The sequence below is a fragment of the Protopterus annectens genome, chromosome 5.part0 (assembly GCF_019279795.1).
Source record: "Protopterus annectens isolate FY-2018-M chromosome 5.part0, PAN1.0, whole genome shotgun sequence".
In the NCBI taxonomy this organism is placed as follows: domain Eukaryota; kingdom Metazoa; phylum Chordata; order Ceratodontiformes; family Protopteridae; genus Protopterus; species Protopterus annectens.
The window spans coordinates 1,320,862,093-1,320,889,075 of NC_056735.1; the positions used below are offsets into that span (position 1 = coordinate 1,320,862,093).

The 26,983-nt window shown below is 41.8% G+C and overlaps 1 protein-coding gene across 1 annotated transcript in view; it reads left to right on the forward strand.

Annotated features, from left to right (window-relative positions):
- ATG101 (autophagy related 101) overlaps positions 1-25,810 on the forward strand; it is a 270,260-nt gene extending 244,450 nt beyond the window's left edge. Inside the window, exon 2 of the mRNA XM_044071131.1 lies at positions 22,855-25,810. Coding sequence (XP_043927066.1) covers positions 22,855-23,259 — 405 coding nt within the window. The 3' untranslated portion in view covers positions 23,260-25,810. The remainder of the gene's footprint in view (positions 1-22,854) is intronic.
- Positions 25,811-26,983: the final 1,173 nt, after the last annotated feature.

Genomic DNA, 26,983 nt, shown 5'->3' on the forward strand with positions numbered 1-26,983 from the left:
ATTAATGTAGGATGTATATTACACATCTGTAAGCACTCCTTTATCCATGTATGTGGGATTTTGCCAGATGTTTTTTTTCTAATGTATCCATGCCATAATTAGATTCTTCTCTTTTTTATAATTCTCCATTATGACTTTATTTAACATTAAGTGATCCTTTGTTCCATATGACTTTCTTTTGTTACCCTTTTGTTCTTTTGCCATGATTGTGGTTTTTTTTCTAAATGCTATAAACTTTAGTATTCTAAATGACTATAAACTTTGTCAGCATGAGTTCCAGTATATACTTTGTACATCAGCAGGAGATGTTCTTCGTGTTTCACTGTTGCAGTCATTACATTTGGGTTATCCTGCTAGCAGGTTGCCCTCAGTCGGCCTGAATTCCAAAGTCTTGGGTCCTGCGTCTGTTGCTGTCGCCTCTTCCCTGACATCAGGTCGGCAGGGGTATAAAAGATGTAGCCGACGCCATTTTACCCAGTCTTTCCTGCCGCGCGGTGCCCGAAGCAAAAGCAGTTCGCAAGTGCCGGTCGGCCGACTCCTGAGATTTTCATGTTCGAGTTTCAGTTCCAAAATCTTCATTAAAAGCTAAGTACCCCGTTGGGGAAACATTTTTTTTGCTCCAGACCAATGTCAGAAAAAGTTAATAATTGTATTTCTTGTGGGAAGCAAATACCCCATAAGGACTTTCATTCTTACTGTATTCCTTGCCTAGGCCCTGACCACAGCGTTGCTAGTTGTCGGTTTTGTGCTAGATTTAACCAACGCACTATTAAGCATCTGTACGATTTTGCATTAAGCTATTTTGGGCGAAGATTTAATTATACAATGTCGTCGGATAGCCATCTGACTACCGGAGTTCACAAAAACGCAAAGAAAAAGACAGGCAACCGAGGTCCAAAACAGACGAAGCTTCTCCTAAGCAAGTCGCCGGTTCTCACTGAGGTGCTTTCGCAGCCCCTGACGACCGCTACTTTAGAGTCGCAGGCCACTACTGACTCCCACGTGGAGTCGGCCAGGCCACTGGAAACTCAAGGTATTGGAGCTTCGGAGATTATTCCCTCAGATGGGTCCGGAGCCGCTGAGCAGGCATCAGCTTCTGAGGGTGCATTCAGACCTAAACAATTATATATTAAACCGACGTCAAAGACAAAGACTAAAACACCTTTAAAGGCAAGTTCACCAGCCACAAGGACAGGCCTCCATGCCCAAAAAACAGATGCTCAAAATGGCCGAAGACTTAATTACCTTGATCATGGGTTTCCATCCCCCTCCTGATAAGAGGCCTAGGCAAGAGACAGACTATGAATCTTCAGATCAGGTTTCCATTTCTTCTGATTCCTCTTCTGATCAGGAATATTCTCTTCCCCCCTATGAGGATTATGATGCTGAAGAATCGATTCCTTCAGCTTCTCCTCCTGAGGACTACTCTTTTTGGGGAAACATTGCATACCATGAGGGAGCACTTCCACTGGGAGAACCAAGATTTTTCAGACTCTTAAGAAAAGGCTCAGAGACTTCCTTTTACTACCTCAACACGGCCTCTAGCTATTCCACCTGTGTTAGAAATTGTAGATGATGTGTTCTAGGAGTCTAGTCTGACCGCTGACTCTTTACCTCCAGCTCCTGTTAAGCCGGACAGATACTACAGGGTCCCTGACTCTCATAAATTCCTTTTCAAAAACCCTACTGCAGACCCAGAAACGATTTCTCAGGGTCCAAAAGGGGTCAGGCTTCTACTGCAAAAAACCCTACCCCCTCTGACAGGGATTCTAGGGAACTGGATAGATGGGGAAAAAAGATTTACACATCTGCTACTTTGGCTATAAGGGCCTTAAATTGCCAGTTTCATATGATCAAATATCAGTAATATATCACGACACTGCTTAAACAGAAAATGATGGCAAATTCTGAATGTGCAGAAAACAAAGAAGTGCAGGATTTATTGCATGCAGTTGCACAAGTTGGAAAGCATACTTTGCAATGTGGGTTTGATTCCCTGGAGGCCTCCTGCAGGGCCACTGTTACGGGTTCTGTCATTAGGAAGCATGCTTGGTTAAAGGAACAAATTCTGCCTGACCATGTTAAAGCAAAATTATTAGATGCTCCTTTACAACATGATACCTTGTTTGGTGTTAAGGCAGAAGAGGTGTTAAAGAAAATGGAGGACAAAGCTAAATCTATGCAAATGGTCAAGGATTTCTTACAGGTACAGCCACCTAGATTTAGCAGACACTGGCCTACAAAGAATTGGTCCTTTCCAGTCTCAGACAGACCTAAAAGAGGTAGATCCAGATGCCCTACAGGCAGATCACAGCCGCAAGGATCCTACAGGTCTAAGTAGTGGAGTGATTCTACCTCCAAAGGTGGAGAAGACAAAGCACAATCATACAGGAAACAGTCCCAATGACTTTGCCCTGCCTGCACCAAGCACTTATCTTCTGGCAGCACCCTTAGGGGGAAAACTAGCACTTTTTTCTCAAAATTGGCACATTATAACCCAGGACAAATGGGTTCTAGACATAGTGTCACAAGGCTACAAGTTTCATTTCCATACCCTGCCAAGGGCAAACGGTTGGCCAGACCTGCCAAAAAATCAATGGGCAGAGGCTCAAAAACAAGTCACAGCTCTCATGGACATGAGGGCTATTCAACAAGTGCCACAGCAAGAGCAGGGACAAGGATTTTACTCAAGACTGTTCTTGGTACCCAGAAAGGACAAAGCATGGAGACCAATACTGGACCTATCTATTATAAACACTTTCCTGGATATACAAAATTCAAGATGTTGACCTTACAGCAGCTTCTGCCCATTCTGGGCACAAAGACTTGGCTCATGACTTTAGGCCTAAAAGAGGCATACCTGCATGTCCCAATCAGACAATCATGCAGAAGATACCTCAGATTCAAGGCTGGCACAAAGCATTACCAATTCTCTGCACTGCCCTTTGGCATATCTACTGGCCCAGGGTCTTCACAAATTGCCTGGCACCAGTAATTGCTTACTGCAGACAAAGAGGAATACAAATATATCCTTACTTGGATGACTGCCTCATACAAGCAGAGAACAAGGACATTCTACTACAGCATCTGACATTTGTGATAAGACTTTTAACATGCCTAAGGTACACAGTCAACAAAAAGAAATCAAAACCAGTACCCTCTCAAGAGATAATATTCCTGAGTGCAAGCTTAAATACAACTGCCCAGATGGCTTATCTCACTCCAGACAAACAAAGGCAACTGACCACCTGTTTCAAGGAAATGGCAATAAAGGCCCAGTTATCTGCAAGAAAAATTCTGCAGGCTTTGGGCTTCATGGCATCTTGCATCTTACTAATTCCATATGCAAGACTGCATATGACGAAAATTCAATGGTACCTAAAAAGTGTCTGGACACAACATTGCCAGAGTCTGGAAACAATGATTACTCTAATTCCCTGCCTGCAACAGGAGTTTTGATGGTGGACAAAGGCTTGTCACCAAAACAAGGGACAACCATTCTCACTACCCCCAGCCAGGCAGAGCCTAACGAAGGATGCTTCAGATTATGCCTGGGGGGCACACATGGCAGGAAGAGGCATTCAGGGCACCTGGTCCACAAACCAAAAGCATCTACATATCAATCAAAAAGAGATGCTAGCTGTTCAAAATGCCCTGACAGCCTTCAAGGACCTACTTCATCCGGGACAACTACTGATAAAGACAGACAACACCACGGTCATTTGGTACATAAACAAGCAGGGGGGGCACTCATTCTTATCCCCTGTGCAGGCAAGCCATGGCTTTATGGGACACAGCATTGACTTATCAAGTTCATCTGCAGGCACAATTCGTGCCAGGAAAGGAAAATACTCTGGCAGATGAACTAAGCAGAAACCTCATGGATCCCCACGAGTGGCACCTGGATCCACAAGTCTTCAGCATGATAACAAAGAAATGGGGACACCCGGACATAGATCTATTTGCCTCCCCTCAAAACAATCAACTAAAAAGATTCTGCACAAGGACTTATCACGGACAAGCTTGGAAAGTGGACGCCTTATCTTTCAACTGGACAAACCTATCAGTATATGCCTTTCCTCCACTGCCTCTCCTCCCCAAGGTACTCCTAAAGGTCAGGCAGGAGAAACCAAAAATGATTCTGATTGCCCCAGACTGGCCACACCAGTGCTGGTATCAGATCTTAAGGTACTTGTCCCAATGCCCAGCCTGGACCTTACCTCAAATTCCTCATCTACTGTCCCAGCAAAACAATCAGATTCTGCACAGCCAACTCAGGACCCTAAACCTGGCAGCATGGCGGATAATGTAGCCATACAAAAACCACACCTCTCAGTAAAGCTGTGATGGATGTCATTTTAGAAGCCAGAAGGCCTAGTACTAGAAAATCATATGCTGGGAAATGGAAGAGATTTTGTGCTTGGAACCAAGCTCAAGGAACTGATACAGCTGTCCCAAATATTCCACAGATTTTGCAATACTTAACTGAGATGCTAGACAAAGGCCCATCTTTTTCATCTATTAAAATCCATGCCTCTGCCATTTCGGCTCATTACAATACAGAGCCACCACTCTTTTCTCATCCTTTATTAAGGTAGTACCTCAGAGGAGCCAAAAACTTAAGGCCTCCAAGGAGAACACCAATACCTGCATGGGACCTCAATTATGTCTTGGAAAAACTCACCTTCCCTCCTTTTGAGCCAGCTGCTACTGCGGATATAAAGTTCTTATCTTGGAAAACAGCTCTGCTCCTAGCAATAACTTCTGCAAGACAAGTTTCAGAGCTACAGGCTCTCATGGCTGTGGAACCCTTTATCATTTTTTTATCCAGACAGGGTCTCTCTGAGCACAAACCCTACATTTATGCCTAAGGTGGTATCCAGTGTAGCCCTTAACCAAACAATTCATTTGCCAACCTTTTATCCAAATCCACAGAACAAGGGAGAAGAAATTCTGCATTCTTTGGACGTACATAGACAACTTAGATTCTACTTGGACAAAACTAAAGTTTTCAGAAAGACAGAACAATTACTAGTGGCATATGCCACAGCATCACAAGGAAAGGCTATCTCCAAGCAGACTATTTCAAAGTGGATAGGTCACTGCATTAATTTCTGCTACTCACAGCATGGCAAGCCAGTGCCTAAGGGCATTAGGCCACATTCAACCAGAGCTGCAGCCACTTCTGCAGCCTTTCTCAGGGGAGTACCAACCAAAGACATTTTAGAGGCTGCTACTTGGAGTTCAGTGCATACCTTTACAAAACATTACAATCTGCCTCTTTACTCTAAATCCAGGGCAGGCTTTGCCACTGCAGTTCTGCAGGGCCTCATAGCCGCTCCTAATGCTTTTAAGCTCCTGCCCCCCCCAACCATAGCTTTGGGACTCAACCCAAATGTAATGACTGCAACAGTGAAACACGAAGAACATAGTACAGTTATGTACACTTACCAGAAATGTAGATGTTCGAGTGTATTCACTGTTGCAGTCCAGGTTACCCACCCGCCATGTCCCTTATTGTTGCTGGAACTTATCTTTACTTCTTTAATCTATACAACCTAGGTGGTGTATTTGCTTATAGATGAAGGTAAACCTTATTTTGGTGCATGTATATCTTATTTACATAATTTTAGCCTACCCTTTTGGGGGCATCTGACATCTGGGGCAAGAAAAACTGAATAAAATGGTGTCTGCTGCATCTTTTATACCCCTGACGACCTGACGTCAGGGAAGAGGCGACAGCAACTGACGCAGGACCCAAGACTTTGAAAATTCAGGCCGACTGAGGGCAACCTGCCAGCAGGATAACCTAAATGTGTAATGACTGCAACAGTGAATACACTCGAACATCTACATTTATGGTAAGTGTACACAACTGTACTTTATTGGTCTATAATTTTTAGGAAAGCTTGCAGGCTCACCTTTAAGGAGGAGTATAATTTTTCCTGTTGTTAACCAAGTTGGTGTTTGTTCGGGGTGTGCATACAAGTAGTTGTTACTCAGGGATAAATCTTCATATAAAGATGTTAGTAAGTTAGGTACTGCATCTGGGCCTGGGGTTTTCCAGTTAAGAGCATTTCTTTATTTTGTTTCAGTTTCTCTGGCCATTACGTCATCCTGTTTCATATCCTGTATATTTGAACTTCATACTGTTTCTTTTACTTCTATCAATTTGGCATCTTTATGTTCCATGGGGTCTTCATAGATATTTCTCCAAAATGTGTCTATTTCTGTTTTTTGGTGGTGTTTCTGTTTCTTTGTTTCCCAGATGTTCATCGTGTTACCCTGCTGCAGTCATCACACTTGGGTTATCCTGCCGTCAGGCAGTCCCGCAGTCGGCACGAATTCCAAAGTCTTGGTCTGGCGTCTGTTGCTGTCGCTTCTTCCCTGACGTCAGTGCGCCAGGGGTATATAAGAGGCCTCCGATGCCATTTTCCCCCAGTCTTTCTTGCCGCGCGGTCCCGAAGCAGTTCGCAAGTGCCGGTCGGCCGACACCTGAGATTTTCGAATAGAGTTTCAGTCCGAAGTCTTCAAAGCTAAGTACCCCATTGGGGAACCTTTTCTTGCCTCAGTCCGATGTCAGAAAAAGTTAACAATTGCATTTCTTGTGGGAAGCAAATACCTCATAAGGACTTTCATTCCTATTGTATACCTTGCCTAGGCCCAGACCACGACGTCACTGGTTGTCAGTTTTGTGCAAGGTTCAATAAGCGAACTATAAAGCGACGCTTTGATTTCGCACGACACACTTCGGTAGGAAATTTAATTACACTATGCCGTCGGAGCAACCGACTACCGGCGTGCATAAAAAACACAAAGATAAAGACAGGCAGCCTGGATCCAAGCCTGACTCCTAGGCCTCGGCTGGGCCGGTCGCTGGTTCTCCGGTTTTCAGTGAGGCGCCCACGCAGCCCCTGGCTACCGCAGAATTGGAACCCCAGACCGCTTTGGATTCTCTAGCAGAGAGTTCTAGGCTGACGCAGCCATTTTCTTTAGGCCCTACTGACGACATTGCAGAAGGAGAAGCCGGTGCTGTAGAAACACCTTCGGTTTCAGAAGGTGTCTTCAGACTGACTACTCTCATCATAACAACTTATGCTAAGCTTAAGACTCCTCTAAAACCTAAAAAGGCTGCACTTCAGTCTCCAGTTCAAGGCCCCATGCCTAAGAAACAGATGCTTAAAATGACTGAAGATTTGATTTCTTTAATCAGGGGGTCCCACCCCCGACAAAAGGCCTAGACAAGAGGAGGATTATGCCTCCTCTGATCAAGTGTCTATTTCCTCAGGCTCCTCTGAGGAACAGGATTACTCCTTTCCCCCTTATGAAGATTCTGATGCTGAAGATTCCATTCCCTCAGCTTCTCCCCCTGAAGACTATTCCTTTGGGGAAACCTTACATACCATTAGGGAACATTTCCACTGGGAAGGTCTGGACTACTCCGACTCAAAGAAAAGGCTCCAAGAGTTTCTTTTACTCCCCCAGCACAGACCACTTGCTATCACCCCAGTTTTAGACATTGTGGATGATGTTTACTTAGAATCTAGTCTAAATCCAGATTCTCTGCCTCCTGCTCCAGCCAAACCAGATAGATACTATAGAGTGCCTGACTCACACAAATTCCTTTACAAAAGCCATGTTGCTGATCCAGAGACCATCTCCCAGGGTCCCAAAGGGGCTAAGGCTTCTATGGCTAAAAATCCTGTACCCTCTGAAAGGGACTCCAGAGCACTAGATAGGTGGGGGAAGAAAGTTTCCACCTCAGCTACTCTAGCTATGAGAGCACTAAATTGTCAATTTCACATGCTTAAATATCAGCAATTCCTAATGTCATAATGAAACAAAAGATGAGCACGCTCCCTCAACAGTCTGAATTCAAGGAAATGCAGGATCTGTTGCATGCAGCTGAACAGGTGGGCAAACATACTTTACAATGTGGATTTGATTCTTTGGAAGCTTCCTATAGAGCAGCTCTTACTGGGTCTGTTATACGTAGGCATGCTTGGTTAAAGAAACAAACTCTGCCTGATCATGTTAAAGCAAAGTTACTAGATGCACCCTTACAGCAGGATGTCTTATTTGGGGTTAAAGCAGAAGAGGTTTTAGAGAAAATGGAAGATAAGGCAAAATCTATGCAGACGGTCAAAGATTTCTTACAGGTACAGCCCCCACGCTTCAGCAGAAATTGGCCAACAAAAAATTGGTCCTTTTCAGCATCTGACAGACCACAGAGGGGTAAATACAGGCACCCAAGGGGCAGAGGACAAGCACAAATCCCTTACAAACCTCGCCAATGGGGCACTGCAACACAGAAGGGAGGAGAAGACAGGTCCCAAACTTCTAGAAGGCAAACACAATGACTTACACCTCAAACTGCCAAGCAAACCTCTCTTGGCAGCTCCCTTGGGAGGAAAATTAGCACTTTTTGCAGACAACTGACGCATCGTCACAAAGGACAAATGGGTCCCAGACATGATCTCACAAGGATACAGATTCCATTTCCACACCTTGCCAAGGATAAAAGGAATGCCAAACCTGCCACAAAATCAATGGGCAGAGGCACAAAAACAAATTACAGCTCTCATGGACATGAAAGCCATTCAACTGGTACCTACACAGGAACAAGGCCAAGGATTTTACTCAAGGCTCTTTCTAGTCCCCAGAAAGGACAATGCTTGGAGACCCATTCTGGACCTTTCAATTCTAAACACCTTCTTGCAAGTACCCAAATTCAAGATGCTAACACTACAGCAGCTTCTTCTCATGTTGGGCAAGAAAGCTTGGCTAGTAACGTTGGACCTCAAGGAGGCATACCTGCATGTCCCTATCAGACAAAATTGCAGAAGATACTTCCTTTTCATTGCAGGTTCAACCCATTACCAATTCTCTGCACTGCCCTTTGGCTTATCTACTGCACCCAGGGTCTTCACAAAATGCCTGGCACCAGTAATTGCATACTGCAGACAAAGAGGAATTCAAATATATCCATCTGGACGACTGCCTCATCCAAGCAGAAAGCAAGGACATTATTTTACAACATCTGGCTTTTGTAAAGTTGCCTAGGGTACACAGTAAACGAAAAGAAATCAAAACTAGTGCCCTCACAAAATATGACATTCCTGGGTGCCAGCTTGAATACAACAGCCCAGATGGCTTATCTGACGCCAGACAAACCACTACAACTAACTCAATACTTCAAAACAATGGCAACAAAGACCCATCTCCCTGCAAGAAAAATTCTGCAGGCCTTGGGATTCATGGCATCTTGCATACTACTAATACCATTTGCAAAACTGCATATGAGGAAATTACAATGGTACCTAAAAAGCGTATGGACTCAACACAGCCACAGCTTGGAAACAATGATACCTCTCATTCCCTGCCTTCAACAGGAGTTTCTATGGTGGTCACAGGCATGTCACCTCAACAAGGGTCAGCCTTTCACCTTACCCCCAGCCAGGCAAACTATGACAACAGATGCATCGGACTATGCCTGGGGGGCACACATGGCAGGACGCTGCGTTCAAAGCATATGGACTGCAGATCAAAGGAATCTGCACATCAATCAAAAAGAAATGCTAGCTGTACAGAATGCCCTGACAGCCTTCAAGGACCTCTTACATCCAGGACAGCTTACAATAAGGACAGACAACACCACAGTAATGTGGTAAATAAACAAACAAGGGGGTACACACTCCTACCCTCTATGCAGCAAGCAATGACCTTGTGGAACACAGCACTGGCTTACCAAGTTCAATTACAAGCTCAATTCCTGCCAGGAAAACAGAACACATTGGCAGACAACATAAGCAGAAATATCATGGATCCCCACGAGTGGAAACTGGATCCACAAGTATTTGCAATGATAACTCAAAAATGGGGGCACCCAGACATAGACCTGTTTGCCAGCCCCCAGAACTATCAGATACCAAAATTTTGCACAAGGACATTTCACCATCAAGCTTGGAAAGTGGACGCACTCTCATTCAGTTGGAAAATGCTGACAGTATATGCCTTCCCTCCATTGCCCCTTCTCACAAAGGTGCTGCTGAAAGTCAGGAAGGAGAGACCCCGAATGATGCTCATGCCCTAGACTGGCCACGCCAGCACTGGTACCCACTATTAAGGAATATGGCCCAGGGCCCACCATGGATTTTACCACAAATTGCTCATCTGCTCACACAGCAAGACAGTCAGATCCTACACAGCCAACTCAAAACCTTAAAGTTGGCTGCATGGCAAATCACCTAAGCAACCAGCCAGCTCCTCTTTCTCAAGCTGTTATGGAGGTTATTCTGGAAGCCCGGAGGCCCAGCACCAGGAAAGCCTACTCAGACAAATGGAAAAGGTTTTGCGCCTGGAACCAAGCTAAAGGCCAAAATACCTTTCAGCCGGACATACCTCAGATTCTACAATATTTAACTGAGATGTTACACAAAGGCCTTTCTTTTTCATCTATTAAAATCCACGCCTCAGTTATTTCAGCTCACTACAACACGGATCCTCCCTTATTTTCACATCCACTTCTAAGGCAGTTTCTCAGAGGGGCCAAAAACATTAGGCCTCCCAGGAGAGTACCAACACCAATTTGGGACCTCAATTTTGTTCTGGAAAAACTTACGCTACCTCCTTTTGAACCAGCATTCTCAGCTGACTTAAAGTTTATATCATGGAAGACTGCCCTGCTGCTAGCAATTACTTCAGCCAGAAGAGTCTCAGAGCTTCAGGCACTAATGGCAGTAGAGCCTTTCCTCATTTTCCATCAAGACAGAGTTTCTCTATGAACTAACCCCTCTTTTATGCCTAAGGTGGTATCCATTGTGGCTCTAAATCAAACCATACATTTGCCCACCTTCTTTCCAAATCCACAGAACAAAGGAGAAAGACTCCTGCATTCCTTGGACATTCACAGGCAGCTACGTTACTACTTAGATAAAACTAAGGTTTTCAGAAAATCTGACCAGCTTTTTGTATCCTATGCTACAGCATCTCAAGGAAAGGCGATCTCAAAACAGACCATTTCCAAATGGATAGGACATTGCATACGTTTTTGCTACACCCACCATGGAAAACCAGTTCCTGCTAGCATAAGGCCCCACTCTACCAGGGCAGCAGCTACATCTACAGCCTTCCTCAGGGGGGTCCCAACCAAGGATATTCTGGAAGCTGCAACTTGGAGTTCAGTACACACCTTCACCAAACACTATCACTTACCACTTTACTCTAAGACTAGGGCTGGCTTCGCCATTGCAGTTTTGCAGGGCCTTCTAGCCTCCTCTAACCCTGTTTGACTCCACCTCCCATCCTTAGCTTTGGGATTCTACCCAAGTGTGATGACTGCAGCAGGGTAACATGATGAACATAGTACAGTTTTGTACCTACCATAAATGTAAATGTTAGTGTATACCCTGCTGCAGTCCAGGTTACCCTCCCTCCATCCCCTCTGACCTAACTAAAACCTTTCAATACCTTAAAATCTGATACAACCTTTGTGGTGTATTTGCTTATAGCTGGAGGGATGTTTTGGTTGTGATAAACTGTTATTATTGGTACTATCTACTGACCACCTTTTGGGGGGGCACCTGACATCTGGGGCAAGAAAAACTGAAGGAAATGGCGTTGGATGCCTCTTATATACCCCTGGCGCACTGACGTCAGGGAAGAAGCAACAGCAACCGATGCCGGACCAAGACTTTGGCATTCGTGCCGACTGCGGGACCGCCTGACGGCAGGATAACCCAAGTGTGATGACTGCAGCAGGGTGTACACTCGAACATCTACATTTATGGTAGGTACAAAACTGTACTTTCTCTGTGAACTTTTTGGGTCATCAGTGAACTGCTTATTTTGTACTTTTCCTTTATTTATCTGCATATCTTCTAAGTTTGTCTGCCTGTACTGATATCTATAGTTTATTATCCGCAATAGTTTATGATAGAGCCTAGTCTGTTCTAATACTGCACATTGCTTTTATCATGTCTTGTCTTTTTAAGCATTTTTGTTGATCTGTTCTCTCTTCTAACAGTGACACGTCTTGTCTTATTTGCTTTATAATTTTTGTCTTTCGATACTTCTGTGATGGCATTTGATTTCTTCCCTTTCTTGTCCTTATTTCCCTGTACTTTTGTGGTAAGACTATCTGTTATTAATTTAGCTGCACAATATATTTTATTTACTTCTGTTATATCACATGAATTTCTGCTAGTAGTCTTTATTACTGTGTTCATTTGTTTTGTCAGACTTCTAACATTTTGGGTCTTACTGACTTTTCTATTTCTTTCATTGATTCTACTATGTCTGTCCATCTCCATTAAATCGAGCAATTAGATCATTTTCTTTTAAACTGAGGGCACATTCTTTGTTATATGTATCTTGAGGGCATTCTACAGAAACTTCCAGAACATCTTCCTGTGATATATTCTCTTCAGCTGCATCCTGCATCATACTTTGCTCTTCCACATGGGAACTCATTGGTATATTACTCTACAACATTGACTGTGTCAGAGTTGCCACTATTTTCTGCTTGTTCCCTTGCTGTGCAACTTCAACTGAACTTTTGTACTGGTTTCCTGCCGAAGGGTCCAGTGTATTTTCATGTGGCAACTGATCAGATGCTTCCCGTTCTACCTGTCTCTCCTTATTTTGGGGAATCATTGTTCCATCATGCTGCGATATTACCAGTGTTTGATTTTCTACACAAAATCATCGTAGGTAATCCATAACTTCAGTTTCTATTTCTTTACCGTCTTCATTACTTGTCCACTTTTCTTCTTCCCCTTTTTTCTTATTTTTGTATTGTAAAATTTTTCATATCCCAATACCTTTGCCTGTATTTCTCTTCAAACATCTTTGATGCTTTTTTGTATTGATTAGTTTTACTTATTTCCTTCGTATAAATATTGTACCACATTAAATCTGTTTTCTTTCTAATGCCCATATGTCTTCAGATGTCTCCTGCTCCACCTGTTTCTCCTTAGTTTGGGGACTTACTGTTCCATCGTGCAACCTGAGTTAGACTTTCTACACTAAATCCTTCATTTCACAGGTATTCTATAATTTCATTTTCTATTTGTTTAACTTCTACTTTACTAATATTCTGTTCTACATTCCACATTTGAAATCTTATTTTTTCTATTGTAAACTTTTCCATGTCTGGGTGCCTTTGATTGCATTTCTGTTCAAATATCTTTATTTGATAACTTGGCTTTCTCCTTTGCATAAATATTGCATCATATCAGATCTTTCTTTCCCATGTCCATGTTTCTTTTTTATACCTTAAAATCTGTAGGTTTTGTTCTTTATATTTTGGCACTTCCTTAGTTGCTTCCCATTTTTCCTTTATGTTCTGACTCCTGATGATACAGATGTCTGTGTCCTGCCTTTATATGTCTTGTGATTGTCTCGTTTACTCTTGAGTGTCCCACATATTTTCCCCAAAGAACATACAGAGAATTGTCATCAGTCATTTGGCACCCTTTCTTTAAAGAACCGTCACTCTTCATCTTTTGAACCTCTCCAATCCTGTTCATGTCACTCTGCACCCCTTTCTGTTTCAGTAGTATATATACCTGCAACCTCACCTCACAGTGCATGTATTCCTGTGAGAAGTTTTTTAGTTGCATACCTTTTGTAATTGTAAATTGTGCTCATCACCAAGTACCTTCTTCTGTTTCAGGGTGTGTGTTATATGTGCATGCAACCTTTCTTGTCCTCATTGTATGGATTCTGCCTCATTTGCCATAGTTCTGTAAGCATCCACACTGTCAGATTCCTTGCTAAGGTATGCCCTTCAATAGTGACCATTAATAATTCATGTGTTATCTCATTATTGACTGATTAAAATGACATAGTTTTTTCTCCCTTCCCAGATTTCTCATACAAGTTCAAGCATCTTTATGTCCCGCATGTTGTTTTGTCACATTGTCTAGCACAATTCAATGTCACATATGACCTTTAGCTCCCTTTCTTATAACTTTAAGATCTAAACGATTGATTTTTTTGCTTGCAGTCATGTTTCCATAGACCAAATTGCAACACTGTGAACCATTTGCTTTAATTTCTTATAGTATATTTGCATCTTTTCTTCATTTTCTCAAGTGCACACATAACTTAACTTACCCTCCTGTTCCTTTGCAATATCAGTTATGAAAATTCTGAAAATAAGCTGTATCTTAAAACCTTGTAGCAGGCAACTTCTCCATTGTCAGATTTTTGTGTTCTTACTTTTGGTGACAGTCTCTTGCATGCCTTCTCTTAAAGTGGTTACTTGTTGAACATTGTCATTTTCTTACCCTAGGCTGTTGAGTCTTTACCCCGGACTGTTGTGTTTGTCACCTTCCATACTGTACTCTTCAACCTAGTGACAAAAAATACATTTATGACCGTAGAGAGCACTTCCATTTTCTCTTTGATCCAGAGTTATGATGTTGATTCCTTAACCTGTAGGGTTAAGTAGATAACATAGCTTATTTACAAGTATAAGGTCATGCTGGTAGAGAAGTATAAGATCATCATGCTGGTAGAGAAGTTTTGAGAGCATTGACTTTCCTTCTTTGCTTCGAGATTACTTATCACTCTATTTCAGCAAGTTGATTTTCTGGAATATTTGTTTGTTTTGGGGTCAGTTTCACTGTGGAAATAGGTGTCTTCTGTTTTACTGTTATTAATCCCCCAGATCATGTACCAGTGAATGATGTGGACAATTATTTTACTGTGATGATAGGAGGTACTGTCAGCCATGCCAGGAGAAGTAGGGCAGTGGATGTATGACTTGAGTCAGCACAGCTAGTGGAATTTTGTAATAATTATATGTCATTTGTATATTAAACTGATTTGTACAGATGCTTGTGCTGAAAATGTATTTGTGAGGATTGCTTGTGTTAAAATGCATCAAAAGTGTACCCTGCTGGAATGAAAAGAAATGTACATGTATTATTGCAACTGAATTAAATGTATATGTTTTAATAGAGGATACTTGGACAACAGAAGTTGACCAGCTAGCTTACATTAAGAAAAATAAGGGAAATGAGCAGTTAAACCATTAAAACAGAATCTCATAGTGCTGAATAGGACTGGAGATGGTGGTTCTGGAAGAAGCCTTTGTTCATTAGCTTAGTAAAAAGAGGGGAAGCCCCAGGCACTGCCATAAACATTTAGATTTGTATTGTAGCCATTTATGCTAAATTCCTGTCTCTGCTTCAGAGGGGGATACTGTGAGAACCTAGGGACAGGTGACCAGATGAGGCCATTCTGCAAGCCATCTTGGATATTATATTTTACATGGAGTGAGTATTGAGTATTCTGTTTTTGGGACCATGACTAGAAAGACTGTTTACATATTTCATTGTGCCTTGCTCTATCAAGTAAGTTATTAGGGAATAGTAATTCTCCTATATTTAGTCAGAAATGTAGGGAAGCTTAGTTTAGAGATTGATGGACAGACTCATACAGAAAAAAAAAAATTATTTCCTGTGTTTTGAACTCTATGGTTTACTGTAAATCTATATCCTGTATTTTCTTGTTTTATTATAGCATATATCTAAACTTTTCATTGTGGCTGGTCCTTTTTAGAAATTATTTAAGCTTTGAGAGTGTTTGCGCATATTTATTTGGTGATAACTCTGGCCACTCCTGAAAGCCTTACTGTTTGGTCAACATTACCATTTGTATTAATATTAACTTCACTCAGCAAAATTGGATACCCTTTTAAGAGCGTTATAGTAACTGGTAGCAGTGACTCTACCTTATAGTCTTGGCAAAGTTGATAATCTGTGCCAGCTTTCCCAGGTGTGTGTGTGTGTGTGTGTGTGTGTGTGTGTGTGTGTGTGTGTGTGTGTGTGTGTGTGTGTGTGTGTGAAAATTAAGTCTCAGAATATATCTGATTAAGTCTCAGAATGCGTCTGTCAGCTACTTGGGGCAGAGGCATGAAGCACTGGTTTCACAGTGCCAGTGGTGAGCCTTATGGGGGACCTGGGGAGAGGCAGATAGACACCCCGACCCCAGGCTGTGTGTATGTCCTGTGTGCTCTTGTGGTTGATGCAGAGAGGTCTGCATCTGGAAATACTGAGTGTACCCATTTGTATTCCAGGTGCATGTCCCTCTCCAGTGTCAGTGGTTAGGATTCAGGCTCTTTGATTACTGTCTCAGCATGGGGATGTCCCATATTGGTCAGCAGTTGTAGGATATTGAACTCCTATAGCCTGTAAGCAGTTGCCACTAAAAGAAGTGGACTGTCAAGTAGCCACAAAGTAGACATTCAGGGTTTCATACCGCAGTGCTTTTACTTACTTTTTGTTAGCTTAATTAGTCAGGGAGAGTAGGCAAGGATGCCAGAAGAGGATTATGGCAAGCTGACAAGGAGCCAGTTGGCTGAGATGTGCCAAGTCAAAGGACTGGTACATGCCAACCTGACTAAAGGGGAAATGATTCCAGCCTTAATCACAGCTGCAGCACAAAACACAACACCAGAAAGACAAGTGTGGCACTGGAGACATACAGCTGTCAGAAACAGGACAGTTAAACTTTTCTTCAGAGGACATAAAAATCCATCTGGAGTTAGAGACTTGAATTGGAGGCCAAATGTTTGGAACTAGAATCATCAGAGAAACTGCGGTGTTTGGAGGCCAAAGAAAATGAGAGACTGCGACATTTGGAAGCTGAAGAAAAAGAGAAACGGTGTCAAGATGAGAGGGTCCATATAGCATATTGATGTCCACAGAGGCAAGGTGTGGGACAAAAGGTGGGGAAGCCAGCAAGTGGGAATAACAGAATGCCAGTGGTAAGTTGTCTGATGCCCCTGTTGTCTCCAGTCTACCACCAGAGTTTGTATCCTGTTTTGGTGGATGGAAAACAGGCCACTGCCAGGAGAGAGAGACAGCCTCTGATGTAACCATTGTGAAGCCTGCAGTGGTTAAAGAGGAGCAGTACTTGCTTGAGCAGTCCACTTCAGTCAGAACTTTAGGATGGATTCTATTCCAAATGCTTTTGCCCAGGGTTCACCTTGACTGGGAGGACAGAAAAGGAAGCAAGCAAGTAGGTTTGTTTGAGGATATCCCTGCAGATGTCTTAATAGGGAATGATTTTGATAATGCAGTACCTTGTGTATATGCGGTGACACCCAGTCAGGCTTTGAGACAAGCATGTGGGTCCGGTAGCCTGGAGGAGACCCAGACAGACCGCATCCCTCAAGCCAGGACTGGTGATGTGGCTAATTAAGGGAGGGGAGCTACCCTGTAGCAGTGAGCCTGAAGATGAGCCACTGCTGCTGGTAAGTGCTGATGTTCTGTTGGACAGGGTGACTGCAAGGGCAGAGGTGAGGGAGTGGTAGTACCCAGGCTGATGGTTAGACACCACTGTCAGAAGATACCAGACTTCTTATGGAAGGGGAGCTGGAAAAGTCACAAAGATAGAGCTGAGACGGGCTTAGCTCTCAGACCCTACATTACAAGTCTTTTAGGGAGGAAGCTAAAGAGGTGCCTGATTCTCAAGGAAAAGGGAAGTCTGTATACTGGAACAAAGAGTTACTGTAGAGAGTGTATACCCCTGAGGGAGGGCTAGAAGGTAAGGTAATGCAACAGTCGGTAGTGCCCAGAGCCTAATTTCTGGCACTTCTAGCTATAACCTATGACTTTCTTTTTGCAGGTCATATGGGCATAAAGCATACTAACAGACGTGTTATGCAGAACCTTTATTGGCCTGGGATTGCCAGGGGTGTAACAGGGTATGGCAGGACCTGTGAGCAGTGGCAAAAAAATAGGCAAGGCAGGAGACAAGGTCAGAGCTTCTTTGATGCCTTTGCCTGTAATTGAGCCATTTCAGAGGGTAGCTGTGGATGTTGTGGGACCTCTGAGTACCCCAAGTTCCACAGGGAAGAACTATATCCTAGTGGTAGTAGATTATGCTGCTAGATACCCTGTGGTGGCTCTGTCCTCCATTGAGGCATTGAAAGTGGCAAATGCTTTGTTAGAGATTTTCAGCTGGGTAGGTTTCCCAAGGGAAATACTGACTGACAGAGAGGTGCCAATTTCATGTCAGACCTGCTGGCTTGTCTGCAGTAGCTCTGTGGGGTGAAACATGTAAAGACAACCCCCTACCATCCCTAGAGTAATGGTCTTGTGGAGTGGTTAAACTCTACACTAAAAAACATCCTGTGGGCATTTGCAGACCAGTTTAAGAGAGAGTGGGACAAATATTTGCCCCATCCGTTGTTTGCTTACAGAGAGGTACCCCAAGAATTCACAGGTTTTTCACCCTTTGAGTTACTGTATGGGCATAGGGTGAGGGGAACTTTAGATTTGATTTGTGATGAATGGGAGGGTGTGTGAGAATCCCACAAGGAGTCTGTTGTGGCATATGTCCTAAACCTCAGGGCAAGGCTTGGGGAACTCATGGGCTTTGCCTAGGAGAACCTGGCAGGAGCCTAGCAGCAGAAAAAGGTCAGACTGACACCTCAGTGGAACGGGTAGCAGTGTCCCAGTGGCTATCCCCTACCCAGGTTTGAGAAATCCAGCCAGTGTTGCAGGAGTTTGTGGACATGTTCACTAGGAAACAATGGCGCACACACCTGGTGCAACACCATGTGGATTCAGGGCCCCAAAGACCTGTCAAGCGGGCCCCTTACAGGGTACCTGAGTGAGTCAGACAGACTGTTAGGGAGGAGATACAGGAGATGTTGGAACTGGGAGTAATTCAGGAGTCCAGCAGTCCCTAGGCCTCCCCAGTGGTGCTGGTACCAAAGAAGGATGGCAGCACCAGGTTTTATGTGGACTACAGAAGACTAAATAGTCACACACGGTTCGATGCCTACCCCATGTCTAGGACAGATGAAGCCTTGGAGAAACTGGGTGGGGCTAAGTATCTGACCACTACTGATCAGACCAAAGGCTACTGGCATGTGCCCTTGACTCCCAACACTAAAGAGAGGTCAGCGTTTGTGACTCCTTTCAGCTTGTAGGAGTTCAGGAAGATGCCCTTTGGGATGAAAAATGCCCCAGCGACTTTCCAAAGACTGGTAGATCATATCCTAGCAGGAGCAGGGGATTATGCCCTTGCTTACTTGGATGATATTGTCATCTGCAGCCATTCCTGGCAAGAGCACCTTCAGCATGTCGGGGAGGTACTGGGCAAACTGGAAAGGGCAGGGTTGACCATTAAGCCCAGTAAGTGTCAGGTGGGTATGGCAGAGATCTCCTACCTGGGAAATGCAGTGGGGAGTGGTAACATCGGGTCAGAACCTGCCAAAGTAGAAGCCATTCAGGCATGACCTGACCCTGTTACCAAAAAGCAGGTGAGGGTGTTATTAGAGACAATGGGGTACTATAGAATGTTTATTACCAATTCTAGCACAGTAGCTACTCCCCTCACAGACCTGACAAGGAAAAACAAGCCAGATAAGGTAGTGTAGACCCCAACATGTGAGGAGGCATTCCAGAAGCTTTGGGAGGACCCATTGTGTTAGCCAGTCCAGATTACAGCAAATAATTTGTTGGGCAGGTGGATGCTTCAGACCATGAGGTGGGGGCTGTACTTGGCCAAGTTTCCTCAGAAGAAGAGGAGCACCCATGCTATGTCTCGGCCGTATATTCCAACCCAGAGAGGAAAGTTATGCAGCAGTAGAAAAGGAATGTCTAGCCATAGTATGGGCATTGCAGAAACTTCAGCCTTATCTTTATGGAAGGAAATTTACTGTAGTTACAGACCACAATCCCTTAACATGGCTATGTAGAGCCAGCCAGCAAAATGCCAAGTTAGTAAGGTGGAGCTTAGGATTGCAAGCATGTCACATGACTACAACACCATGGTTGGATTAGCAATGCCAATGCAAATGGACTCTCAAGACAGGGAATAGGGTAATATATTCCCAGATAGGCTTATTTCTGTCAAGCCTAGTTTCTCAAGGGTTACTTGAAAAACTAGCTTAAGTCTTCAAAGGGGGGAGAGGTGTGACACCATGCCAGGAGAAGTAGGGCAGTGTATGTATGACTTGTGCCAGCACAGCTGGTTAGAATTTTGTAAATAATTATGCCATTTGTATATCAAACTGATTTGTACAGATGCTTGTGCTGAAAATGTATTTGTGAGGTTTGCTTGTGTTAAAATGCTTCAACCGTGCACCCTGCTAGAATGGAAAGAAATGTACATGTATTATTATAACTGCATTGTGTATATGTTTTAATAAAGGATACTGGGGCAGCAGGGGTTAACCAGCTAGCTAGCTTTAAGAAAAATAAGAGAAATGTAATGAGCTCTTAAGACATTAAAATGTCACCCCACCGTGCTGAATAGGACTGGAGACAGTGGGTCTGGAAGAAGCCTTTGTTCATTAGCTTAGTAAAAAGAGAGGATGCCCCAGGCACTTCCATAAACATTTAAATGTGTATTGTAGCCATCTATTCTAAATTCCTGTCTCAGCTTCAAAGGGGGATACTGTGAAAATCTGAGAGTCGTGTGACCAGATGAGGTCATTCTGCAAGCCATCTTGGATGTTATATTTTACAAGGAGTAATCTCAGAGTATTGAGTATTCTGTTTTGGGGAACCTAGCTAGAAAGACTGCTCACATATTTTCATTGTGTCTTGCTCGATCAAGTAAGTTATTAGGGAATAGTACTTCTCCTAGGTTCAGTCAGGAATCTGGGAATCTTAGTTTAGATTGTATTTCTTTATTTGTATGAGTCTGTCCATCAGTATTGTTTTCAATATTTCCTGTGATTTGGACTCTGTGGTTTACTGTAAATATATATTTAGTATTTTCTTGTTCTTTTATTGTTAAATATATTTAAACTTTTCATTGTGGCTCATCTTTTTTTAGAAAATATTTAAGCTTTGAGAGTATTTGCACATATTTATTTGGTGATAATTCTGGCCACTGCTGAAAGCCTTGCTGTTTAGTCAGCATTTCCATTTGACTTCAATTTTGCTGAGAGAAGTTAATATTGATACCCTTTTAAGAGCCTTATAGTAACTAGCTGGTAGCAGTGAATCTACCTTATAGTCTGGGCAAAGTTGGTAGAGCAGGTAATCTGTAAATCAAACTTGGAGCCAAAAAGCATTACCTGTTATTCACTAAAATAATCGCTTTTATTCACAAACAACAGCAAAGCTTTTGGGCATATCCCTTCTTAAATGCAATTTAGACAATTTGTTAAATGCAAATCATTTAAATAATTTCAATTAAACTACATGTGACACAACCCTACCAATCACAATTCAAGAAACTTATTAGCTAATAAGACAATATGCCAGCCTTTCCCAGGTATGTATGAAAATTGTGTGTGTGTGTGTGTGTGTGTGTGTGTGTGTGTGTGTGTGTGTGTGTGTGTGTGTGTGTGTGTGTGAGTTCCTTGGGGCAGGGGCATGAAGCACTGGTTTTACAGTGCCAGTGGGGAGCCTTACTGGGGACCTGGGTAGAAGCAGATAGAGACACCCAGACCCCAGGCTGTGTGTGTGTCCTGTATGCTCTTATGGGAAATTGTGTTTGATGCAGAGAGGTCTACATCTGAAAATAGTGAGTGCATGTCCCTCTCTAATATGGTGAGGATTCGGATCCCTTGATTACTGGCCCAGCATGGGGATGTCACACTAACTACTGCAAATTCCCCTTTCTCTGTTGTGCAATCCTAGAATTAGCATATATAAGGAGATGGGTGATGTGGGAGTGCAGCCCTCCACACTGAGGGCACAGGGGAGTTTGCCCATGAAAAACTTTTTTAAATTGTATTTTTGTGTGCTGCTGTTGAATTTACTTAGTTTTCACAGTGATGACTTGTTTGAAGGAACACTGTACTCGTATGTTTTTCTGATGTTGCAGGAGTCAAGCAGCAGCTCCCCAAGTAGGCCTGGAAGACGAAAAATACAAATCCTTTCTCTTCTGGGTGGCCCTCATTATTTTTCTTTAGCTGCACATTCCCATAATCTGTTTCATTGTGTTTGTGTGACTTGATGTGCCTGCTGATGGTAGCTAATCCCCCCTCCCCTGCAGGAGGGGCCTGTTAACCATAATGCTGCACTTCATTTAAACCTTTTTCTTTCCAGTGCAGTATTAAAAGGTATTTCCTGAATGCTGGAGCATTTCTTTAGTTTTAGGTCCCTGTGTAGAATCCCATGCCTCATCCTTGCCTTATTCTGCTTTAAGGACTCCAGAGCCTTTCATACTTGATTTGTGTTCTTTCCTACTTCCGTCAGTGTCACACACACTATAAATCCCTCCATCCTCAGGAGAACATGTTTTGTGAAGCTTTACCAGAAGTAGTGATTTAACATTTCTTTAATATTTCTCTTATTATTCTCTCTACATTTCCTCCTGTTGTCCTGATTGTCAGTTTCTCTATGTTGTTTCTCAAATACATAAAAAAGGTTGTTTCCCATTTAGCTAGTCTTTCCTTTTCTTTTCTTACCCTTTTTCCTGCTTTCCTTTGTGTTGGCAGTTACCCCTTTTTATCATTACTCATTCAGGTATTTTGAAATGTTATGAATACTAGTCATTCAGGTATTTTGAAATGTTATGAATACCAGTCATTCAGGTATTTTGAAATGTTATGAATACTAGTTTGTGTGCGTTTTTCTTACTTCTGTAAACAGGTGTACAGACCTACTTTTTTAATTTTTGCAAAAAATATGTTACAACTAATGCAGTTATTTTGTGTTTTTGATACTGTAAAATGCAGTAGTGTATAGCTCTCTACTAGTAGAATATGATGGAGAAAGAGAGAGGCTAATGAAATGTAGCAAGAAATAATACCACAAATACATTTAATGTGAAATTAGTAATTTTTTTCAAATACAGTGAATTTCTTTCATGTAATATGTCAGCATTTTTCATCAGTTTTCATTGTATATGTTATGAATTATTTTCTAGGATGCCTTGCGCAATTCTGGTGGTGATGGCATGGGGCAAATTTCATTGGAGTTTTACCAGAAGAAGAAGTCTCGTTGGCTTTTTTCAGACGAATGTATCCCGTGGGAGGTGTGGACCATAAGAGTCAATGTGGTGAATTTGGCAAATGAACAAGAGCGCCAGATCTGCAGGGAAAAGATTGGAGAAAAGCTGGGAGAAAAGGTCATAAACATCATTGAAGTGATGAATCGACATGAATACTTACCCAAAATGCCAACACAGTCAGAGGTGGACAATGTGTTTGATACCAGCTTGAAAGACATTCAACCTTATCTAAACAAAATCACCTGTCAAATCACAGATTCTCTGGGTACTTCTGTCACTACTACCATGAGACGTTTGATTAAAGACACACTACAGCTGTAACTTATGTTGGATTTGTTAAAGACTGGTTCCTTTAGTTAAACGCAGGAATGTGGTTGATTTGCTCCTTTCTTAGAATATCGCCATTTATGGTTTTGTACCTAAACAGTGTATATGTTGAACAGACAAAGACTGTTAAAGCTACTGTTGGCAGTATATGCAGATGTATAGCACTGCCCTACCTTACCCTTGTGCAGCAATACTCCTCTCCCCTTGTATGTGCCTGCCACAGTGTTAAAACAGTGTGGAAATGATTTGCTTTGCATTGCTGATACAAACTGTTGCTTGCCAAGGTCCTATATTCTTGTTTCTGCAAGAGCAGTATTCAGAAAACTATGCTTAAGTTCACAGTTATTGACAGTTTCTTGTTTTAATAAATTTGGAAGACCTGTAATCCCTTGCACAGATGGACATCTTGTATGAATGTTTGAGGATGTGCTTTTTGGTTGTTTTTAATTAAATACAGCAGTTGTCACGTGGGAAAGGTTGTAAGTGCATAATGTTCAGAAATATACACACACACGCATGCACATAAGCTGTAATTCTTTAAAAAATACAAAGTTGAAAAATATAAATGTCTAGTTTCATATTTTATTATTTTAGGTACAAATTCAGTTTTGTTTGCATGTTTTAGTTTTGCCTTTGATTTGGTTATAGCTTCCTATACTGTTGTAAATGGAGTCATACAGAATTGTATTTCTAGGACTGAAAACTTGCAGATGTTTTGTTGTCCTTGAGCTAATTACATCTGCAGAGAATTACAAACTGCTGTCCGCATAGAAGCCCCCCCCCCCCACTTTACATACATCATCCATATCCAGGTGATATTTTGTAGCTTAAAGGGCACTGCACACTGATGTCAAGTTTTTCACAACACTGTATGACTTATCTTCCCTTTAATTCAACACCAAATATGAAAGGTAAGTGTGCACGTGTCTGTGTGTGTGCAGTTTGTAAACTTTAGATATTTATTGCATTATGTACTGCATCATGGTGACTGCTGTGAGGTGTTTGAATAGTGGATGGATAGCTGTACTAAGATATTTAAAGCCTTAATAAAATAATTGTACTACTCATTCATTTGCAGAAAGGCTCAACAGATGTTAGGGGCTTAAAGCTTGGTACAAGCTTTGCACCTGCATCATTTGTAGCTTGCATTAAGTGATAGGGCATTTGACACTGCAGCCTGGGGCCATGGGAACTGTATCTGGGACTAGAGTTCAGATATATTTAAGTTGTAGTAATCCAGAGACTCCTCCTGGAATAACATCCAAAACTGGTACAAAAGTCTGTTCATAGGCTTGCTGCTAATAAAATCAGAGGGACACACTGGAAAAGATACGCTAATGTATTCTCCAGAACACTGGAAGAATGCAGTAAGTAAGAGTAAGTTTAAGTTAGTGGAGAGAAAAATGAAAATTTTTATTACTGTGACATATAATGAAGGGACAGAATGTTTTGCAGGAAGAAGCAGCCTCATTTCTAAAACGAGATCACTTTAGTATGGCAGCCCTCTTTGAACTGTTTTTGGTCTACAGAAGTTACAGGTGAAATTAAAGGGGATGCATTAGTACTGCATTGAAGGTTGTGACATGGTGAAAACCTGTCTTTCATTTTGTGGGTGGATTTATACTTTAAATGTAAGTGGTACCTGATTTGTTTTAAAAGTAATTAGAAATGTATACATAGAGTTCATGCTGTTTTCTGTTCTGTTAAGTTGGCTGTTAGTATATGAATTGTATCGGATTCATTTGTTCCACTGAGTTATCCTTTGTCTAAAATCTTAACATACTTTCTGTAATTTTTGCTGAATTGAAAAGGAATTTGATGTCACTGATGGACCAGATGCATCTGAATCTTAGAAGAAAAGTGCAGACTGTGATAAATATACTACTACATCTTAAAAATACATGTAAAATACCAGATTTTTTTCAGAGATAAGTCTGCTGCACATATATCAAATCAGTGGGAACATATAGATTAGTCGACAACTGTTACAAGTGATGTCAGATGTCAGAAATGTGGCCAAAACAAGTTTCACAAATAGTGTGGGGGGGTCTCTTTCTCCACTATTGTACAGCTTTGGACTAGGTCGATATAAGGAGCTGCAGTAGGGCTTGTCCCCTTGCAAAAATGAAAAACAAAGACCTCCAAGGCTCAATGAAAGTTGTTTTGGCCATTTTTTTGGTGTGTTGATACTAACTGTGTAAGGGTTGTTGATAGATCAGCAGTAGTTCAGACTGGTATGTTACAGATCACAATTTTTTTCAGTTTGTACAGTAAATTGTACTTTTCTTATATTAAGATATTTATTAAAGAAAAAGTTATTTCATTGCTTATTTTTATTGCCTTTAGCAAAATTTAAATTCATGGCAGGTATTAAAAAAGATAAGTACCTTTTATTTAACCTACAGAGTTTAAAAAGACATTTATTAATATTCTTATAGATTGATTGTAGAACTTATTGCTATCCCAAGTTGCATTTTTTGTTTTACCTGTAATGTACATTTGTTATATTATATAATATTTAAAATAAAATGATATGCAGATGTAATCACTTACACTGTTTTTTCTCTGGTGGATGTTTCACCAGTCTCAGCAGCTTGAGCTTCTTTTGGAAGCAGTTTTGTCTCATTTGTTATCTCATTTAGTGTTATACTACAATTTTCCAACCACTGGAAGACAAACTAAAGTTGCAAATGTTTAAACAACTAGCAAGTAGTTGCTCTGCACAAATGCATTTCAAATATAGACATCTTTGACTACATTAAGATAAATATTCTGAAACTCGTGGAGATGTTCTTTGTTACTGCGATTTTTGAAAAAAATGAATAATACACTCATTGTAAGAATTAAGTGAGTAAAACAGTATTAGCATTAGCAGCATTGGCATTAGTATTAGTGGTTTTCTGGCTGTACTCCTTTCCAGTGAGCATCATTAATAATTACCCAGATTACGTAAAATATTTCCTTTTACAGATGTATGCGATTGATTGTGCACCCTTGCCTTTTTTTTTCTTGTAGTACAGAGCATATTGTGATTTCCTCAAATAGAAACAGACTTGAATGCTAGGTGAAAATCGGGTTTATTTTTTCTAGTACTGGCTGCCTACAGAATTGGGCATAGTGTTGCGGCCCTGGAATCTACAGAAAAAGGGAAAAAAAGATCCTGCCACAAAGTACAATATGCCTTCTTTGGACTGACCTGAGTAAGTAAATGTAAATCTGTGTCTTTCGGCTTTTCCCGGTTAGGGGTCGCCACAGCGGAACTCCGGTCCACTAATGATTGGTAGTTGATATTTATGTACCGAGTTACCAGCTCTGACGCACAACCTTCAACGAAGGGTATGCCCATTCACGCATGTCTCCACGCAGAAGGCGCTCTAGCTGAGAATCGAACTGGACAGCGTCTTACTGTGAGGCGACGATGCTACCGCAGCACCGTAAGTAAATGTAAATAAAGTATATTATTAGCAGTTCAAAACAACAAAACCTTGGTAAACAAGGTGAGAAGGAAACCCATTAAAAGTTATATCGAAACAGTTTAATGATGAAAAGCCATCCAATTGTCATAACAGTTAAGATCTTTCATCTCTACATGAGACTTCAACAGAACTGTTAGTAAAACACACTAAGCACAATTTAAAATGTAAAAAAATTAACTAATGAACTCCATTGGTTAATTCATTACCTAATAATTGTTGTATCTATATACATGTTATTGTAC